The sequence below is a fragment of the Lepisma saccharinum genome, chromosome 27, assembly GCF_977018435.1.
Source record: "Lepisma saccharinum chromosome 27, izLepSacc3.1, whole genome shotgun sequence".
NCBI classification, from domain to species: Eukaryota; Metazoa; Arthropoda; class Insecta; order Zygentoma; family Lepismatidae; genus Lepisma; species Lepisma saccharinum.
Genome location: NC_139255.1, coordinates 48,101,209 through 48,123,445, shown reverse-complemented (window position 1 = coordinate 48,123,445; position 22,237 = coordinate 48,101,209). Strand labels below are relative to the sequence as shown.

The window sequence follows — 22,237 nt, the reverse complement described above, 5'->3', positions numbered from 1 at the left end:
AAGTGTGTGATAGCCATAAAGATTTGTTAATATTACTAGACTCGTCTCTCATATTTGATGAGCACATTTCAGAAATTTGCAAAGGAGCAAAGAAGATTCTTGGTTATATATTTCTTTCATTAAAAGTTTTTCAAAAAGGAAGTACCTTGATATAGCTAGTAGCTACCTGTATAAAACAATAGTTTGTCCTATTCTTGAATATAATAATGAATTATGGTTTCTAACAGCAAAGAATTACCTTCAAAGAGTTGAATCTGTTCAAAAACTTTTTATCAGGCCATTATGCACGAAGTTTAAAAATAATTACTATGAACAGTATTATTCTGATTGGTTAACACAGTTGAATATGTCTACCTTAGAAGAAAGAAGAAAAATCAAAAAGGAACAATTTTGTACAGAAGATTTTCAAATAGATATTCAATACTTTTTGAATAATATATCTTATAAAATTCCCAGATATACCCAGAGGTATATCTCAATTCTAACATCTCTCAAGAAGGTCAAATGTTTAATAACTGAACTCGTGGAAAGCTACAATATAAACTTATGATGGTGAATAAGATTGTAGGATCCATTGTATTATTTTATAATTATTTTCAATTTTGTAATGTTGTATCACCTATTTTGACATTGTGATGTACCTGGTTGTCCAATCGTGCTCATCACTTAAATAAATAAATATTATTATTATGTATGAAAACTCAAAATTGTTATGAAACATTTAAATATGAGGAGTTGTTGTAATCTCTTAATTTACACACACTGTACTTAAGAAGGGGTAAAAAGTAGGTGTATGTGTACATAAAATGTTCTCATTTAAGACTGATACTGGCTGTTTCTTGGAGTTGTTGCTTACAAGGTTCCTACCATAGGCGTAGCTACGGGGTGTGCCGGGGGGGCCTAGGCACACCCTAATGGGCTGCTTTATCAAAGAGAATTAAAGACAGATATTTCAATAAGAGAGAAAATAAGCGGCAGTTTGTAAGAAGTTGAAAATGTCATTACTTGGTACAAACGTGTGCATTATCGCTGATGAAACGAGTGTCTGTAGTTTTTCGATTTTTTGATGTCATTGGAGAGAGAAGATATTTACTGCATTCTACTCTGTACTTCAGCGCCTTTTTTCTATACCTGTCACAAGCTGCACGTATGAGAGCTTTATCCTATCTTACCCAAGTTAAAACTAAATTAAGAGCAACTCAGAAGCAGGATAGATTGGAAGCCCTGCTCTTGCTATTTGTGGAACAGGAAAAAGCTTCGTCTATTGATATAAATGAAGTTATTGATGAGTTTAATAACATTGTACCTTTTGACAGACATCTCTCGTTATAGATGACGTGTATTTTGATGTATTTGTTTGTAACATTTATGAACATTTTGTGTGTGTGTAATTTCTATCCAATTTGATTTTTTCTACTAGGTACATATATTCAGAAATTTTCAACACTGTCATTTAGTGAATTTATATTCCTTTACAAACATCAGTGCGGTTAAAGAGCCAAGTGATTGTGTTACAAAATATGCTATAAAAAGGTACAAGACCTCATTTTTTTTTCTTTGTGCACACCCAAATATAAAGTTCTAGCTACGCCTATGGTTCCTACTAGACAATTCCCTTATTTCATTAAAGACTGATAACTATTGTTGGTATTTTAAACGATCATGTGTTGTGAATTCATTGTAGAAATGCTTGGACGTGGTGATGTATCTGGCCACACTGAAACCTGGTTATGTCTCAATTATGAGTAACTAAAATTCAACTTTGCTTTCTTGAGAGAATGAATCGAAACTCTATTATCTTTCATTTATTTTTCACTATATTAACCTACTCAAAGTTCGATTGATTTTCAAATGAATATCGTAATTCTGTTAACTTATTCTTGCAGTAACTTGTATTCCAATTAGATTATACTTCAGGTTATATTCATATACTTAGATACATATTTTTCGATGTGACTTGTCAAGTTATTATTGAAAGCATCAGTTATCTGAACAACGAAAGCACAAGCCTATGGGGCAGACACTTTTCGTCAGGTACTAACTGACAGGGTGGATAAAAAATCATCATTTTTGATGGTTTTTTATTTAAATCGATTTATTTATTTATTAAAAAGCACGCTTAAGATTGCTTGTATAGTTTTTGACACCATACGTATAGATGTCTTTCTTTGTAGAAAGGATTTTTCTGGTAAACAGCCGTGTAAAATATTTGAACAATTTGATTAAAGGATATTATGTGTTAATATGCATTTTTTTGTTTCTGATACTGTATATATGAGCCTACTATAAAAATGTTTGTAGAGTGTGTTAATGAAACTGCAATAATTTCAGTAACTTCTCTTCCAGTGGAAATAAAACATTTTGCATGTTACTACTATATAATTATAACTGAAAATATTTTTTATAGTATTTGTAGCTGAATTTTGGCAATTTATAGTTTGCAAAATACCACCTGCAATGTTTATTTACAGTTTAATGATAATGACACTATTTAGGTTTAACATGATTAGTATTTTGTATATTTTTCTACACAAAATGTTTGCTATTGTGCCTATATAAATTATTGAATTTTAAATCAAGAGAAATTTAAGTGTGTTTAAGGTTTACATATTACATTTAGTTTCGTATGAGCTTCACCCTATCATTACATATATGTTGTTTCATTTTTTCCTTTTTTAGAGGCTATTATACACCATTAAATGATTACGAGATTAATGTACTTTCACATAAGTGATTCTTATATATACAAAAGCCTTATGTACATTATTCTATAAATTATTTATTGAAATCAATCCACCTTATTAACTGATTATGCATGGAGACTTTCGAATCACCCTGTAGGTGACCAATGGAGGTCAGTTTTCGTGCCAAAAGACAAGGTTACGTTCTTGCCGTAGCCCGGAGGCAGTTCCGAAAGCCGTAATCAAATTCCAGACACCTAACGGTGAAGAGTTATGCACAAAAAACGTCATCCTAAGTAACACCTACCTGTTCGTTACGGTTGAACAGTTAGGCGCTGAACGATGAAACTTTACAATAGGCCTCCTGAAAGTAGGAAATTGTCTTGGTCTTGTGGATGCGATGGTTCTCAACCAGTGGCGTAACGGTTGATATTGTGGGTCCCTTAACAAATATGTTAAAGTGTACACACAGAAAACTAAATGCATCATATCGATTGATGCACCAGAATGGATCGATTGATGTAGTAAGTGTGTTTTGTAGGTTCTTCAAAGAATCAGATTCACATTTGATGCATTTGGGTGTATTTTTGTGTCGTGAAAGAAACACCAAAGTGCATCATTTGATTCAAATGAGGATTTTTAAAGTTGAGATGCACTTTAATGCATCAGTTGATGCACCTTCCTGCATATTTTTGGATGATGCACTTTAACGTTTGGTCTGAGCTAATGACTTTATGTAACTCAGACGAAACGTTTAAGTGCAATATCAAAAAAGATGCATTCTTGTGCATCAAAACGCATCAAACGATGCATTAAAGTGCATCTCAACTTAAAAAATCCTCACTTGAATCAAATTATGCACTTTGGTGTTTCTTTCACGAGATATAAAATGCACAAAAATGCATCAAATGTGAATCTGATTCTTTGAAGAAGCTACAAAACACACTTTAGTGCATCAATCGATGCATTCTGGTGCATCAATCGATATGATGCATTTAGTTCTCTTGCGTTTATAGGTGACGACTTTTGGGAGGGGGTAAGGCACCTTCTCCCCTCCAAAATAACTCAAGAGGCGGGTAGATTACATAACTGCATCTGTTCTTAATATCTACTCGCAGTAATATTTTAGTGTACTATGAAATATATGATGCGTGTTACTTTACTCTTCATAAACTTTTATGTTCTCGTATATTTAATAAGAAACTTAAACGTTAAAATATACAAAACAGTAATTTGCCCGTAGTATTATATGGATGTGAAATTCAATCCATTACATTGAAAGAGGGACATAAATTGAGAGTATTTGAAAATAAAATCCTTAGAGAAATACTTGGACTTAAAAGAGACGAGGAGACAGGTGAGTGGAGGAGGTTACATAATATAGAACTGCAAAATTTGTATTCCTGTCCAGATATTATTAGAATAATTAAATCAAGAAGACTTAGGTGGGCAGGCCATGTGGCACGAATGGGAGATGAAGGAAGAGTTTACATGATTCTTGTCCCCGCATCAAGCGGCTCTCGGGCTCACCCAGCCTCAAATCATTAGGTATCTTGGGGGGGGGTAAAGGCCGTCGGAGCGTGGTGCTGATCACATCACCCATAAAAATTACCTCAATCGAGAATGTGTGAGACCATATCCCCCCATCCACTAAATTATGTCTTCATGTTTTTTTAAGTTCTAACAGTACAGTATACACATTATTTTCGCTGAGTATTCGAATTTCCATTACCCTTGAGGCACGAACTGAATATCTCCCCCCCACACACACGAAGGGCCCCCCCCCACATAATCTATCTCCATGCATCACCACCAGCCATGTTTTTGCGGCATTGCCTAAAAGAATGTCAATACATTCCACATCCTCACATTGTGTTGTGACGTATTCTCCCCAGAAATCAATTAGCACGCGTCAGGTTATTGGACCCACCTTGTCATTATCATCTTTTTCCCCACCTCCGGCGAAAAAGATATGAAAAAACATGAAGAAAAAAGGAAATACAGGGTTGGTGTAAATTTCCGTTGTCCGCCATGTTTTTCCCAGCTGCATTCTTTTCGACGTTTCAATTTTGGCCACCGGATCTTTGGTGAAATATGTTGAGATATGATCTCTATTGTAGCCGGCGGGTCCACTGTCCGTTTTAACAGGTAATGTGACACTCTACATATGTGGCGCAGCTTAGAGGTATCATGTCAAACGTAGCTACAATATTTCACTACCCTTTTACATTCAAACACAGCCTTAGTATAATCAACGTACCGAAATGTAAATGTGTAAATTGAAACTAGTGCTGCCAAACTTCTTTTTTTTTTCTAAAATACAAAATCCTTTGAAAAAGAAAGTGGCATTTCATAAACCACGTTCTGGCCTTTCAAAACCAGTTTCTTCGTTTCGGCTTTTTATACACCGTTTTTTCAATTCGGATTTCAACCAGAAGTGTGTAATAATTTCGACACTACTGATTAAATCAAGTATTTAGGCTTGCCTGGTTAGATTTCGTTCATCAATTAAATTTCCAATTAAAATTAAAATTTGAGAATTTTATTCAAATTAAAGTTCGTCAACTTTCTTGCCAGCCCCTGTGACTAGCATGTTCCCCAGAAGAAATCAAACCATGGGCGCCGAAATAATCGACAAGAGGAATACGTATACTCTCTCTCTCTCTCTCTCTCTCTCTCTCTCTTAAACACTCAAGCACACAGACAGACAGGCGCCGGCCTAAATGGTCAGGGTAAGGCGCTACGAAGCCCAGGTTTGAATCCTGGGCAAGGCATAGATGTCTCATTGTGTTTTTCCATCATTATTTTCTTCGGTTCATGATCATCCTCAACGTCACGACGTAAAATAAGAGAAATGACGCACAGACAGAGCAAGAGGGTGCAATGGAGAGAATAGGTGAGAAAATGAGAGAGAAAGAAAGAGCTAAAAGAGAAAATAGAGAGAGATAAGATAAGAAGAAGCATGTTTGCTTTATTTTACTTCGCTTTTGTGCCACTAATTTGCGAAGATGGGGATGAGTGATGACATGATGAAATTGATGAATGGACACTCACAAACATCCATGCCCAACACGGGATTCGAACCCAGGACCTCTGGCGTCGTAGCGCGTTGAGATAAGAAGAGGTAAGAAACATGAGGAAAAGAGAAAGATTTAATTGTTTTTATGTTTGTTTTAAGTCAACTTCTTGTACAGACAGGGTATAGGGACTGGACCTACAGTTTAAAGTGGAATCCCAACCACTGTGTGCCTCCACCGGGTACCGAACCCAGGCCCCCTTGGTTACGAGACGACGACGTTACCACTACGCCATCTAGGAGGCCAAAAAGATAGCGGGAGAGGAGAGAGAGAATTCCATGACTACCAAAGTATAGTTCACCTGAAAATACTTCCCACCAGTGAACCGAACCTGGAACTTCTACATTACAACACAGCATTTCCCTCTACCTTACCAGGTACGCCACACCAGCGCGAGAAACAACACACTAATCTTCCCTTAATTAAAACCCCTGCGCATGTGCTCCGCTTAACAATATGTAGCTTTTGTAGTTCGCGAGATACGACGCAAAACATTACGCTGAAATTGACACGGGCGTTGATAAAAACACCAACCTATTAACAGAGAGGCGAGCACCAATCAAGAACCTGCGTTTAATTAGCATTTACCAATCAGAAGGGTGTTCAATTTCGCTACGCCACGGCGCTAACTTGATTGTGGATACTCGGTACACGATATTAATTGAATTATTTCGCTTTCATCACGACCACACAATACCGTGGGACTTGAAATATGAATAGGATTGAGAGCCTTTTGGGAACCTAAGTTCGAACCTTGTTCTGAGTCATTAGTATCTCTGTTATCTGAGTGACGGAGTCCAGTTAATAATATTTTTTCAATATTTGTTGAGAGGGATGAGCATGTTTTTAAGCCGAGCTTCGTTTCTAGGATAAGGGGGGGGGGGATTTACCCTCCTATTTTACCCCCTCAATGTCTGTCAAGCTGCTTTCATTCGTATCCTCCCGATTCGCCTTATCCCCAGTGATGTGCCATACACTATAAGTTTACATCTACATGCGTTGTCTACACGTAATCTACTGGTAGATTACATTGGCTTGTAGTTTACATAGACTACGTAGACAGTCTAAAGTGCATTAAAATTACTTTTCAATGCTTTGATGAAAGGAAAGTGACATTTTCAACTATATTAGTTCCTAACGAACTGACAATTATCCTATTTACAAGAAAATTTCTATTCTCTTGTACCATCAACTATGGAAGGAGATAAATAGTATGCAAAAAGAACAACAGATGGCAGTCGTGAAGCATAAGAGGTCGTTTTCCCATAAAACACTAGAATATTTTCTATGTTAGGTTTCTTTCCTAGGTGAGAAATTGTTCGAATTTGGAAGGGAGCGTATGAAAAGTTCTCCTTACACATCAGCAACTGATACGCAGTATAATTTTGTTACTTCCACGGCGCCCTTTGCTAAGTTATCACCTTTCGCCATGTTGTTTACATAGATTACGTCATCTACGTGTATAAAATAGTCTACGTGTAGAATATAGATTATCGTTGTTTACGCGTAGATGAACATCACTGCTTATCCAATTTCGCCTTATTGCGTTTTCACCTCGCCCAATAGAATTTCAAATGATTTACGTGACACGAACTTTCTAAGGCGAAACGGGACATCCTGTTTCGCCTTACACACAACAAATTTCCCACCTGGGAATATTATCGACTCGAAGGGTAATTCATAATGGGGGCGCAGAGCTTGTGATGTTGCCTACCTTGGCTCTCATTGTCCTGCCGGATAGGTTAGGTTAGGTTAATAATACATTAATAATAATGACCCTTCATGTTGATAATATTCCCTGGTGGGAAATTGTTTGTGTGTAAGGCGAAACAGGATAAAGCGAAATGGGATGTCCCGTTTCGCCTTAAAAGTTCGTGTCAAGTAAATAATTTGAAATTCTATTGGGGGAGGTGAAAACGTAATAAGGCGAAATGGGCCGTAATGCTTTCGTTACGGGCAATTGAATTTTTTTCGGCTTCTCAGCAACTTTTACAGTTTACTCTCGGATCTTCATTCCATGGAAACAATTTTAGAAGTGTGTGTGGAGGGGAAGGAAATATTGATTGATTGATTTTTATGTTATGGGCACATCAGAACATAGGCTATTCTTGTCCGTCACGCAATACGGGGATAAGCCCCGTAACTAAAATAAAATAATTATAAGCCGTAGTGCAACAGCCCCTGAGGGACAAGGCCTACCTACAGACTGCCGGCATCACTCCCGGAGGTGGGCCATCATCCAACCCGTTATGGAGTGACGTGTGGATAGCACGACGAAACCCCAATCATTCTTGTAGGCAGAGGCGTCTCGTGAACGCATGCGTCAATTGTGGGGAAACGGACAGCTTGCTCTGCGACGACATTCATGAACATTTCTACATTGTAATTTCTTCATATAGGAGAAGTAATTCTTTTACACGAGCGCGCTGAACTAAGCTTATTCATTTCTTGGATCTGAAGTGAAAGAAAGTAACAATTATTTTCCCACAATTAACGCATGCGTCACTTCAGATCCAAGAAATGTAATATAAGCTTAGTTCAGCGCTCTCGTGTAAAATAAATACTTCTCCTATATGAAGAAATTAGAATGTAGAAATGCTCATTAATGTCGTCGCAGAGCAAGCTGTCCTTTTTCCCACAATTGACGCATGCGCAGCATGCACCGCATGCGTTCACGAGACGCCTCTGCTTGAACGTTTCCATGACAGGGCTAGCTCCCCAATTTCCTCACGATGGCGGGCGGACACCGGTCCCGTACACAGGCCGAAATCTCAGGAGAAAAGTCGTTACCCTTCCCTCAGGAAACTGGGACCTGCGCGCGACGCACTGTGAAGCGGGGAAACACGGAAAAATCCGGCAACAGAACGTCTGTCGTCTGCTTCTTTAGAAATCAAATGGTGTAACGCTTACTACAGGGGAACGTGCGGAACCGAAGCATGGAATTTCCGGCTAGAAGTCTGCAGGTTAACTTCAGGATTATGGCCCACTGAGACGCCGGAAGCGAAACTGTTCCGTTCTGTAGCGGCGCTTCCGGCGTCTCGGTGCGCGGGGTCCTTTACAGAAAACTAAATGCATCATATGTATTAATGCATCAGAATGCATCTATTGATGCACTAAAGTGTGTCTTACAGTTTCTTCAAAGAATCCGATTCAAATTTGATGCATTTGGATGCATTTTTGCATGTCGTGAAAGAAACACCAAAGTGCATCATTTGATTCAAGTGAGGATTTCTTTCAGTCGAGATGCACTTCAGTGCATCAGTCGATGTTCCTTGATGCACCTTCCTGCATCATGAAGAAAGATGCATTCTGGTGCATCAAAACGCATCAACTGATGCATTGAAGTGCGTCTCGAATGAAATAAATCCTCACTGGAATCAAATTATGCACTTTGGTGTTTCTTTCACGACATACAAAAAATGCACCCAAATGCATCAAATTTGAATCGGATTCCATGAAGAAGCCATAAGACACACTGTAGTGCATCAATCGATGCATTCTGATACATCAATCCATATGATGCATTTAATTCTCTGAGTGTATACTGCACGGCGACGGTGCGGGACAAGTAAACAAAATATGTCCTTAAAGAATCCTCACTAAATTTTTAAAACTTGTTCTTTCATCACTTAACAAGAACAAAAAAAATATCCTGTTTCCGAGGATAGAATCTCCTTACCTCTTAAAAGCTGAGGCTTTAAAGGGGCGCTCGGTACATACATGGACAATCCCAGGACAACGCGACCCTACGAAGGATCGCCAGAGCCTCGTTGGTCTGCAGGAAGCAATTTGTGGGTGCCTTAGCAGAAGATCGCCGCTTACACTGCAGGGGAGGAAATATTTCGTGTTCTTTTCTTGCAGTTCATCATGGATTGAAGTGGTGGTGATCCATCATTTTTAGGTGCAATTAATTCTTGAGAGGCAAATAATTTCTGAAAACATCTGCATGGGTTTCTGTGGCAGGGTGGTCAGCACAAGCCTCTAGGAAGACCTTGCGAACAGGTTCGAACTCTGGTTACGGCATGGTGTTTGTCCCATCATCCATTTCATAAGTTCATCACTCATCCTCACCGCCGCGACGAAAAAGTATCGAAAACAGAAAGAAGGAAACAAAGAAATATTCTATATAAAACATTCTTATAAGTAAATATATATTTTAGATCTAGTCTTCTCGTCCCATGAGCCTGTTTCAGCAAGATGGGAGAATGGTGATAAGACGAAGTGGATGAAAACACAACACAAATTGACAGGACACAAAACGATTCCCGTGCAAAATGCAGTCCAGTGTGTACTAGGTTGTCGTTACTCCAGCGCCACATCTCCACCTGGTGGCGAAAATTTCAACTATTTTTTTACGTCGGCATTTGCTCCCCCTTGGTGTCCATACCCTCTGTACGAAGTTTCAGTGCATCCCGTTGGTTCCAGAGGGCTCTGAGTAGGGGGATTTTAATTCTAAGCGCCACATTTACACCTGGTGGTGAAAATGTGAACTATTTTTCTCGGCAGCATTTGTAACTTTAATTGTGTCCACCCGGTATATTTTCTTAAGATTTTGACGGAGTGGTTAGCACATCGCGCTACGACGCAAGGAGTCCAGGGTTCGAATCCCGGCCTAGGCATGGATGTTCTCTGCGAGTGTACCCTTCTGCAAGCATTAACATCACTCATCCTCATCGATCTGATTAGCCAAATGCAGCAGCACCAGAAGTGCGACGCTAAATAAAAATAAAATCATATTCTCTGATATTAGACGAGATGAAAAAAGTTTACGAATAGAAATGTAAATCCTAGTGCTAGGATTTTCATGACTTAGCATATTTAATTGATAAGAGTGACGTGTTCCCTAAATATATAGAAATTCATATTATGAAGGGAATAATTAAATTAATGTGCTTCTTAAGGGCAAATTTTGGCATATTTAGCTATTTGTACGTGATAGAGCATATTCTGATGGATTCTCGGTCATATTCAGCATGTTTTCGCTTTTTCAAGTAATATACAGTCATTTTGGAAGTGGATTCATTATTACTCCAAGGTTCACTCGAAGGTTTTTTTTTTTTACTGCAGCAAAATCTTTTTCATTTTCATTTGAAAATTTACAGAAAGTGTTCATTGTGGATTGCAACTCAGGGTCCATAAAGTGAATTAAAAATAGTACGAATGTGAAAATATCTCAGCATTTAGATGTTGATGTTGGATACAGTCCAGTTATAAGGGCATAGGTACTACTTTACTATAGGGGTGACACCTTAAAATCATTTATTTCGCACTTTTTTACATTGCTAACGTACTAATCTGGAATGCGGAACATTTCTTTAGGTGAAATAATGAATTTCTAACGAAAATAATGTCTATTTCTTACATTTACGAGTACTTACTGTTACTCGTTATTTCGATTCTGTAACACACATTATGACGATAGCGTACTGGTTCATCGCGCGTTGTGAGTTTGTTTTGTCGATTTTTGCAGTGTTGCAACCTTCTTCACCGGAAAATACCTACTTTCGTGCCCGGATTTGAAATTATGCTAATACCTCGCAAACCATTGACGTTAGCCTCACAAACCATTGACGTTAGCCCCAAAAACCATTCACGTTAGCTCCACAAACCATTTTCCGTAAGGTTAGGTTAGGCAAGCATAGTTTAAAAAAAAATTAAAAATACTCGACACGTCATGTTATAGTGAAAACACGGAGAGTTTGAAACACTGACTACGGGGTTTACGTCATCTAACACACGGAACATTGTGCTCTCGTACAGAAAGCAAATGGCGGCAGCAGAAACAGCGTGCATTCGCATTAAAATGGATCAAAACTGCATTCACGAACTTCCACAACGCTACAGAAAATGATTTCCGTAAGTACTTTCTCCTGTAAAAAGTAAGAAATCCGTCACCCCTATAGTAAAGTGTTACCAAGGCATATTTTGTACAATTTTAGGTCGTAGGAGCATATTTTATTTTGCATATTTTGGTGATTTTAGGTCATAAAAATCCATGCCCTAGTTATTAAAATCACAATTTGAATTGACCTACTTAAGCTAGGCCATAACGCTTTAAAACAAATCTCGCCCCTACATTCTGTTCAATTTGAAGAGCACTTTCCCCCAGAAGCTTTATTGTATAAACGAAACCTATCGAAAAGCTACTCGAAAAATTACCTTTCAAAGGCAGGCCTGACGTAATTTATTTTTCACGGGCAATTTCTAACTCGGAGCACAAGAAAATAACGATGGGAGATGGGAAGGAAGAAAATTCCTGAAGATGGAGCTAATAAGGCATGAGGATCAAAGCAAACACAATAATGCTTCTGGCAAAAACAAGGGTCCGTTATAATGGGGCAAAAATTCAGAATCAACAAGGCTTGTACTGTTTTTTTTAGAGACAGGCAGCTAACTTGTAAATTCTTTGAGATTCGGCCAAGTTAATTTAGGTCTCCTTTGGAAGGAAACTGGAAAAATATTTGTAAAGTTTATGCATCCTAACCAGCGATGTGCGTCTACGAGTAAACAACGATAGTCTACATTCTACACGTAGACTATGTTATACACGTAGATTACGTAATTCATGTAAACAACATGGCGAAAGGTGATAACTTAGCAAAGAGCGCCGTGGAATTAAAAGAAAAGTATACTGTGTATCAGTTGCTGATGTGTAAGAAGAACTTTTCATACTCTTTCTTCCAAATTTGAACAATTTCTCACCTAGGAAGAAACCTAATATAGGAAATATTCTAGTGTTTTATGGGAAAAGACCACTCTTGCCTCACGACTGCCATCTGTTGTTGTTTTTTGCATACTATTTATAGTGTTGCCCACGAGACGAGACAGGCCAAAGACTTTGGCCTGTCTCGTCTCGTGGAAATGCTGTCAAATGCTGTCTCGTCTCGAAAATATTAGTTTGTCTCGGGACACAACACATGATCAATCTCGTCTCGAATTTTTAAAAGCCTGTCCCGTCTCGTCCCGTGGGCAACACTAACTATTTATCTTCTTCCGTAGTTGATGATAGAAGAGAAGAGAAATTTTGTTGTAAATAGGATTCGTTTCAGTTCGTTAGGAACCAATAGAGTTGAATATGTCACTTTTCTTTCATGAAACCCTTGAAAATTAATTTTAATGCACTTTAGATTGTCTACGTAGTTTATGTAAACTACAACCCAATGTAATCTACGCGTAGATTACGTGTAGACAACGCATGTAGACGTAGACTTATAGTCTACTGCACATCACTGATCGCAAGCCGTTCACCATAAATATTTCCTCATTGGTCGCCACTCACGGCTCGCCACCCCGCCATCTTATACAGTTTTCCTCTTCTTCCCTTAGCCTCGCGAGATCGAAACACAAATACGCTATATTCTGTGGTTCAAATCTGTGGCGAGCAAGGTTCAAGTTCGCTCAGCGATCAAGTGAGCAGCGCTCGCGGAGCAACGCCTATTTGGCCATCAAGTAGCTGAGCGATCACGTTGCTCACTGAGCGCTCAGATACTTGACGCGCCCCAATTCGCATACATCCGAGACGCTCGGATCTGTGTGGACGCTGGAGCCGGAGTACACTCGGATGCAGCTCGGATTTGTGTAAACTGTGCATTGGCGTTTGTAGCAAGGTGTGTGAGGAGTACTGAGTACGTTACCAGGTTGGCCACTCCATAACCATGATAAAATTCAAATATTATTCCCGCTTTTCAAGGACAACTTTTCAAAGAAGGGTACAAGCAGATTTTCTCTCTATATATCAACCTTACGTATTATCGCCAATCACACACAAATATATAAGCAATAAAAAGGGTCTGTGTGATTCCAATGAATCCAAAAATTGTAGATGCTGGACTGGTTTTGGATGCTTTCGATTCTAAGCGTCCGTTGTTGAAACGTGATGCCATAATACTCTTCTGGCTTGATTTCGCTCACGAACAGCAAAGAGGGTTCGACGAGCAAAATATTTCTGATCCTCTAGCTGGTGATCTTTCGCTTGCAGGGTTGGCAACACTGCTTTCGATTTATTTGCTGATCTTTGGTTTCCGAGGTTGGAAACACTACAATCGGTTTTTTTCCCCCCTTGTGGCCCAAAACACAGCTGTCGATTCAACCACCCGGAGCCTGCGGATTGAAAAGTCAGCGAGATTTGGGCAAGTCATGTTTATCCACTGAACCAAGAATCCGTGTTTATTTTTTTTTATTTTTTTTCCCTCTATGATGGGATTCTGCCATTGTTTTTCCTTCTGCTTCCTTCTTCAGCCATATTCACTCTTCAGTTACCACGCTAAGAATCGCTTTTTACCCACTCGAAATAGATGGCTGCTATTCAAACAGGTTTAGGTTGAGCGGTACGGGCAGAGCCAGAAATCTTTCTCTTTGGGGGGGGGGGGGGGGGAGGCGATCAGTCCACAGGTAAAACTTGAATAGTAGTAATATGTATATTATGTACATATAATATACATGTATAATAAGTTAGTATAAATGTATATTATCGTCTGACTACCATGCGAGAGACCCGGGTTCGATCCCCGGCGAGGGAGAATCGGGATTTGTTTTCCACCTGTTCAAGCGGCTCCGGCGCCCACCCAGCGTAGTATAAGTTGATTGATTTGTTAATTGAAGTCCAGTTTATGCACATAAAAGCTAATCGGGACTGGACTACAGTTTAAAGTGGGATCGGAACCACTGTGTCATGTGTCTCCACCGAGTATCGAACCCAGGACCCCTTATTTACAAGACGACAACGTTACCACTACACCATCGGGGGAGGCCCAGTGTCGTATAAAGTCAGAACCTGGAGAAAACTCTGGGGGGTAAAGGCAGCCAGGGGCATGGTGCTGATCACATCACCCTCACCGTCGTGATATAGAAAATGTGTGGCCCTATGCCTCCATGGCGTGGTGCAAAGCACAGGGTAGCACTTTACTTTTCTTACCTGTATATTATATAATTATATAAAGATAATTATTAAATTAACGAACACTCTAGCATTCTTAAACCCGAAGGTTTATGGCTGCAGCAACACAAGCCTTCCATCTGCCCCTATCCTAAGCAAGATCAATCCAATCTTTGCCGTTTTTCTATAGGTCAATCTCAATGTTGTCCCTCCATCTTTTTCTTGGCCTTCCTACAGGTCTGTTGCCATCAGGTTTCCCAACAAGAATCATGTAAACTCTTCTTTCCTCTCCCATTCGCGCCATATGGTCTGTCCACCTAAGTCTTCTTGATTTAATTATTCTAATAATATCCGGACGTGGTTATGATCATTAGGATACAATAATAACTATTATGTACTCGTAACAATAAACTAATTTTATTCCAAATTTATTACTGTTGTTGTTATTATTAGGTCCTGATATTCATGCACTTAAAATACCTAAAATATGCACTACAAGGTGCAAAATGCAAATTCATGTGCGCTTTAGAGAAATACATTTTTATCGAGATACACTCGGAAAAATCAGATACTGAATAGTGACGTCATCCAATACCAGCACGACGTCACGAACAACTAGGTTGTGGATATTATGAACCCATTTCAAATCCGGGGGAGATGAAATTTTAATATCCGGAACGAAGTATTTCTTGTTTTAAATGTGTTTTTCTTTTTCGATTTACTAAACGTGTAGCATTATATCAGCTCTAATTTATATTTGATTCGTTTATTTATCATTTATTGTTGTATGAATGGAAAATATGAGATGTGGTCTGTTGTATGTAGCACTCAACGTAACGATGCCAGATATTAAAATCAAAGTTTATCATTACTACCTAGCTCTGACTGATTTTACGTCGCTTTTCTGCCACTTTTGGCCAATCGCGACAATGAGGACGAGTGATAATGTGGTGATATTGATAAAAGGGCGGACACTGGCAACGAACAGCCATGTCCAGATTCGGGATTCGAATCCGGAACTCCTGGCGGAGTAGAGAGCTGTGAGCAGTGATGTGCGTCTACGCGTAAACAACGATAGTCTACATTCTACACATAGACTATTTTAGCTATAGTAGATTACGTAATTTATGTAAACAACATGGCGAAAGGTGATAACTTAGCAAAGAGCGCCGTGGAATTAAAATAAAATTATACTGCGTATCAGTTGCTGATGTGTGTAGAGAACTTTTCATACTCTTCCTTCCAAATTCGAACAATTTCTCACCTAGGAAGAAACCTAATATAGGAAATATTCTAGTGTTTTATGGGGAAAAGACCACTCTTGCCTCACGACTGCCATCTGTTGTTGTTTTTGCATACTATTTATCTTCTTCCATAGTTGATAATAGAAGAGAAGAGAATTTTTTTGTAAATAGGATTCTTTTCATTTTGTTAGGAGCCAATATAGTTGAAAATGTCACTTTCCTTTCATGAAACCCTTGAAAATTAATTTTAATGCACTTTACATTGTCTACGTAGTCTATGTAAACTACAACCCAATGTAATCTACGCGTATATTACGAGTAGACAACGCATGTAGACGTAAATTTATAGTCTACGGCACATCACTGGCTCTGAGGTCGGTCAGAAATTGTCTGCCAGTGCATTCCTGTGAAGCTGCTGTGGAGGGAAGCAAGGGTCTCTTTCAGAGTCTAAATCTGACACGAACGTGATGTTCCGTTGGTGTCAGCATTAAGGACGAAGCGTCACACTTGACCCTCTGTGCCCCCGAGAGAAAGTGAAATATTTTGCATGGTTTATGAAGATTATGTTATTTATGAATGTTTTCCGTTGTTTCTTACCTCGCGGAAATAAAGTATATATGTTATCTTAGCGTGGTACCTTACCGTGAAGCAGAACAGCTCGAAGGATTCGCGCAAGTGAATGTAGCACCGAACACGACATTCCACAACACCAGATAGAATTTTAGATCGCTAGGTTAGGAGTGTTATGTTTGGAGCTGATATCAATTTCCGACGTGTTCTTTCGCTATTTTAGTGTGCATACAATCTGTTTTACTGTACTACTAAAAAGCTGCGAAAGTACACCGAGTACTAACTTTGGGATCAAATACTCGCATCTAAGTTATTTTTGCTTTCCCCACGCTGCAAATTAATTTTATATTACGCAAAACATAGAAATAATAATTCAACGTAATTCTCGAGGGGGTACAGTGGGTTAACGGCCCCAAAGTAGCTTTAATCGGGCACGTTTCAAGCAAACAAAAAGAAAAAGTAAAAAGCGGTATTATGCTGTACTCGTTCAAACTGGACAATCACTCTCAAATATTTTGTATAAGTGAATATTAAACTGAAAAATTTATCATTTAATCGTCACGAAAAAGTCAAGTAATAGTAAAATCCAATGTGAGTGCTTAGTAAATCAAAATTTGTAATTGAGGAAGAGCAATCTAAAATTTAAAAGAGGAAAATTTTGTAACTCGAAATTTAATGTGCACTGTGAAGAAAAAATGGTGTTAACGTGACACAGAGAGTGGTCCCAGGAAGTCCCCACCAGTGATGTGCCGTAGGCTATAAGTTTACGTCTACATGCGTTGTCTACACGTAATCTACGCGTAGATTACATTGGGTTGTAGTTTACATATACTACGTAGACAATCTAAAGTGCATTAAAATTAATTTTCAAGGGTTTTATGAAAGGAAAGTCACATTTTCAACTATATTGGTTCCTAACGAAATGAAAAGAATCCTATTTACAACAAAATTTCTTTTCTCTTCTATCATCAACTACGGAAGAAGATAAATAGTATGCAAAAAAAACAACAGATGGCAGTCGTGAGGCAAGAGTGGTCTTTTTGCCATAAAACACTAGAATATTTCCTATGTTAGGTTTCTTCCTAGGTGAGAAATTGTTCGAATTTGGAAGAAAGAGTATGAAAAGTTCTCCTTACACATCAGCAACTAATACGCATTATAATTTCCTTTTTATTCCACGGCGCCCTTTGCTAAGTTATCACCTTTCGCCATGTTGTTTACTTAGATTTCGTAATCTACGTGTATAAAATAGTCTACGTGTAGAATGTAGGCTATCGTTGTTTACGCGTAGACGCACATCACTGGTCCACACCCCATATTGGTCAACGTTTAAACTCAGTAGGCGCGGTTCCACGGGGAGGGCGATAGTGGCGATTGCCCCTCCCAGCAGCCAAATTTTTGGGTATGTTATTATACCTAATTTTCTTTAAGACTCAGATGTTGTGTCTCTTATCATCAAGTTTAACACTATCAAGAATAGATTTTAAAATTTGCATTGAGTCAAATTTATGCTCAGATAGGCTAATTGGAACTGGACCTACAGTTTAAAATTGGATCAGAACCACTTGCCTCCAAGAACCCTTCAGAGAACAGGCTTTTGTTTTCTTTGCTTATTCTCTTTACTGCGCTAATTATGATAATGACATACAATATGAGCCATCTATTTCAATCCTGGGTCTCTGCCTTTGTAAAACACTACGTTAATATCTAGAAAATGGAGGTCAGAGTGGTTCTTGTTCACAGTATCATGTAGGCCTACTGTTTACATACAACAGTGCAAGTGTAGGTTAAAATTGGTTCTTGGCGAGCCGACAGGAAATCACCCATCTCAACTGTAATTTATTGGATCCGTCACTGAACCTCAGTGGTGTTAAAATGGTGTTGATTGCAACACCATTTAACACCATTGAGGTTATACATAGACCAAAATGTAACGTGGACCATTTCTTACCACACTTTGTGCAGTCAGTGTTCTTTTCTTTCTTTTTTAGTGTCGGTGGGCGGAGATTTGATAAACTAAAATTCACTGACCTGTTGTTTTAAGTCCACTTTATGCACAGATATACAAACCACTGCGCAATGTGCCTCCGTTCTTATATTACAAATTTGCAACTTACGTCACGAAACGAACATTTCTAATGGAAATTTTGTGCAACTCAAAATTTGCAATACAGAATCCAGCCTTTCAGCGTCCGTTACGGAACACATCGTGAAGAGGTTCCGGATACGAAACTAGTTCCGAGCGTCCTTTGTGCCTACACCACTTTCTTCTAAAGCAAATGTCACAAAATACAAAGACAAGCATCTCAAAAATTTAGAATTGAGGATTACAAGAAAGCCCAGGGGGATGAGGAAGGGGATGCCTACTTGAACGTATGGGGTGGGGATGATCAAGACTCCTCTCGGACCCCTACTGGAGGGGGGCTCAGTGGCGTACGCAAGGGGGTTTACGGAGTTTAACCCCCCCTTGAGCTTTTGAAATATTATGAAAAATGCTGTGAAGAAAATTAAAAATGGCCAATTTATCAGTCAAAGATCTGCGACAATACTACTACTAATACTACTACTAATAATAATAACAATAATAATAATTTGAATTATTATTCCCATGCAGCACAGAGAAAAGCACAGCATTCCAAACACACGCGTCTCTCAGAATGAATGCCTATAAAATAAACACAAATTCTTGAAAATAAAATATGAGGTCACCTTTGATTTAAAAGAGAAAAAAAGTTGTTTTGTATCTCAGCTGCATCAATGTTCAAGGAACATGTATTTTTTGTGTGTGTGTGAACAATGAGCATTAACTAAAGGAAGTTCTTGGTTAGTTGTAAGCGGGTAATGTATAGCTAGCCGGACAAGAATACACAGCCACCAGTCCACCTTCCCATTGTATACACTGACACGTTTCAATTTCTGTTTTCAAACGACAATATCATAAATTATTATTGTAAAATGTTCTGTTTGGTAAGAACAGCGAGATATTGCAGATGCAAATCTTTGGGGACAAGAGCTGAAAAATTCAAACCAATTTCGGGAATCGAACCCTGATCTCCCGCGTGGTTGTCAGACACTCAACCGACCAGACCACCGCAGCTCCTTGGATGAGTTCCACACTTTGATTATTTCAATTTATTTTAATATATTTCCTTGTTTTTATGGATCTTTTTCACACTTAAAATGTCTCACCTCGTTGACTAGACAATTATTTCGTATCAAAGAAACAAATAAATGCTCCTAGAATTTGTGAAAATCGAATGACTACAAAGTAATTTCGTTCTATTCCTTTCAAAAATACTACATTTATGTAGATCTGTACTACTTAATTGTAGTAGTGGTACTAGTAGTAATTCAACTAATTAATAAATTATTATAAGTATTATTTATTAATTATGATTATTATTTAATAAAAGTATAATAAAACAATGGTAATGTGAATTTGGGGAAAGCTTTAGAAATATCCCCCCTTGATGAAATCCTGCGTACGCTACTGGGGGGGCTAACATTATTCATGCTTTTATCCATTACGAAAATCATCACGGGTATTCTCCTTAGGAAATAGGTGATCTCGCATCATCACAAAAGAAATGGAATTACGTTGATGCCGATTTGATTCAATTTTTGTTATTTAGCGTCGGTTTTCTGCCACTTTTGGCTAATCGCGACGATGAGGATGAGTGATGATACGATGAACTTGATGAAGGGGAACTCACAAAGAACACACTGTCCATGCCCGGGACCACTGGCATCATAGCGTGTGTTGACTTTCGATTGTCACTTTTATGAAAGGAATAAATACACTATTACAGAGGGGAGAAAATTTATTAAAGAACGCATTCCTTAGAATAAAGAAGGTATATTTCGAATATGTTATATTAATTATTAGAGCTACGATTTTCATGACCTAAAAATCACCAAAATGTGCAAAATAAAATATGCTCTTTTTACAAAATATGCACTATAATTTGAAAAATATGCCCTTATAACTGAACTGTTTCAAACATCAACAGCTAACTTATGCTGTCATATTTTCATATACGTACTATTTTTAGTACACTTTATGGGCCCTAGTGAGTTGCAAAGCTCAATGAATACTTTCTGTAAATTTTCAATTAAAAATGAAAAAGATTTTGCTGTAGTCCAAAAAACACCCTCTCGAGCAAACATGGGAGTAAAAACGAATCAACTTCGAAAATGACTGTATATTTCTTGAAAAAGCAAAAATATGCTGAACATGACCGAAAATCCATCATGCTATATCAATTAGAAATGGCCAAATATGACAATATATGCCCTTAAAAAGTACCTTAAATAAATTAGTTTCTTCACAATATGAATTTCTATATATTTAGGGAACACATCACCCTTACCAAAAAAAAAAAAAATGATAAGTCATGAAAATCATAGCCCTATTAATTATATTTATGTTAATGGCTTCATGGTAATGAACAAATTATAATGCTTCAAGACATTTAAAAGCCCTATCTACATACGTAATGTAACAGTACAAATATACATTTCTTTCATGTCTCTACAACTTTACATTTTCCTATTTTTACTACAACTAACCTACCTTTTGTTTTGTTCTGCATTAAAACATAATTTGAACTTCTCTCCTTAAGTATTGTTACTGTCACACCATAAGAGCAACACATGGAATTGTTATTCCTCACATGTAATATTTAATTATGAAATTCCTAATTTTTCGGGTAGTTTCTCTTTCCTTAATAATTTTGTGCATTGTGTCGCCGTTTTGGGGGGGGGGGTAATATCTGGTCCTGGGGGCTTAGCTCCCATAACCCCTACATAACTACGCCAACTGTGGCATAAAAGCGAAATAAACAAAATCAATGAACTTTCATTTCATTTCCACACCTCGATGGAATTAGGTTATTTTACGTCGCTTTTCCGCCACTTTTGGCTAATCGCGACGATAAGTAATGATATGACAAACAACACCCATCCCAAGGCCTGGATTGGAACCCGGTACCGCTGTAGTCGAAGCACGCTGTGCTAAACACTCCGCCAAGTAGTCAAAAAGTATATGCTAAACTTCAACGAAGGGGGAGGGAAGAGTAAAACATTTTATTCAGCAGCTGGCTACAAAAACAAAAGAGAGGAAGAGATGCGAACCCGGAACCTAAGACTTACCTTGCAATAGCAGCTTTTGCGCCAACGAGAATCCTGGTGTTTGGTCCAACGTCTGCTTTTCCTGTAAAAGTTTACTCAAATACTCCTCTGGCAGCTGTGGTTGGCCATCTTCTTTAGAACCATTAGATTCACTCATCTTGCCGCTCAAAAATAAAAACAAACACTTTTCCAAATTTACGTCACTTATTGGCGCTCAAAATTATCTTTTTTTTTTTGGAAAAAGAAAATTATGGCAAAAAAAAATAACACGCTCCTCTTCTTTTAAAAACAAATAACAACAAAACAGAACGAAAAAATCTTAAGAACACAAAAAATGCACGTTTCAACTCCTTGGAAACTTTTGACGGCGTTCCGGCTGCCCGCAGTTCACGACAAGCTGGCGGTGACTGAGTCGTGCAGCGAACGACGACCAACGCGAGCCGTCTGTCGTGTACGCAACCGCCTACCAGGCCACAGAAATCCAGTCAGGGTTGCCAGTAGGTGGCGAGTTATCGTCTCGGTGACGGGTAATCGACGCGGAACTGTTTGGCGAGTAGGGGACCGTGAAATTGCCGTCTTTACCGGCGAGTAAACAAAATAAAGTTTAGCTGAAAGAGGAAGATAGAAAGATCAAATAGAGACAGAAAGAAGATAGAGGGA

General features: G+C 38.4%; 1 protein-coding gene across 1 annotated transcript in view; it reads right to left on the bottom strand.

Annotated features, from left to right (window-relative positions):
• The window catches only part of LOC145980298 (KH domain-containing, RNA-binding, signal transduction-associated protein 2-like), a 339,869-nt gene extending 317,895 nt beyond the window's left edge, over window positions 1-21,974 (bottom strand). Inside the window, exon 1 of the mRNA XM_083113316.1 lies at window positions 21,599-21,974. Within this exon, the coding sequence (XP_082969442.1) occupies window positions 21,599-21,734 (136 nt within the window). The 5' untranslated portion in view covers window positions 21,735-21,974. The remainder of the gene's footprint in view (window positions 1-21,598) is intronic.
• Between the last annotated feature and the right edge of the window lie 263 nt (window positions 21,975-22,237).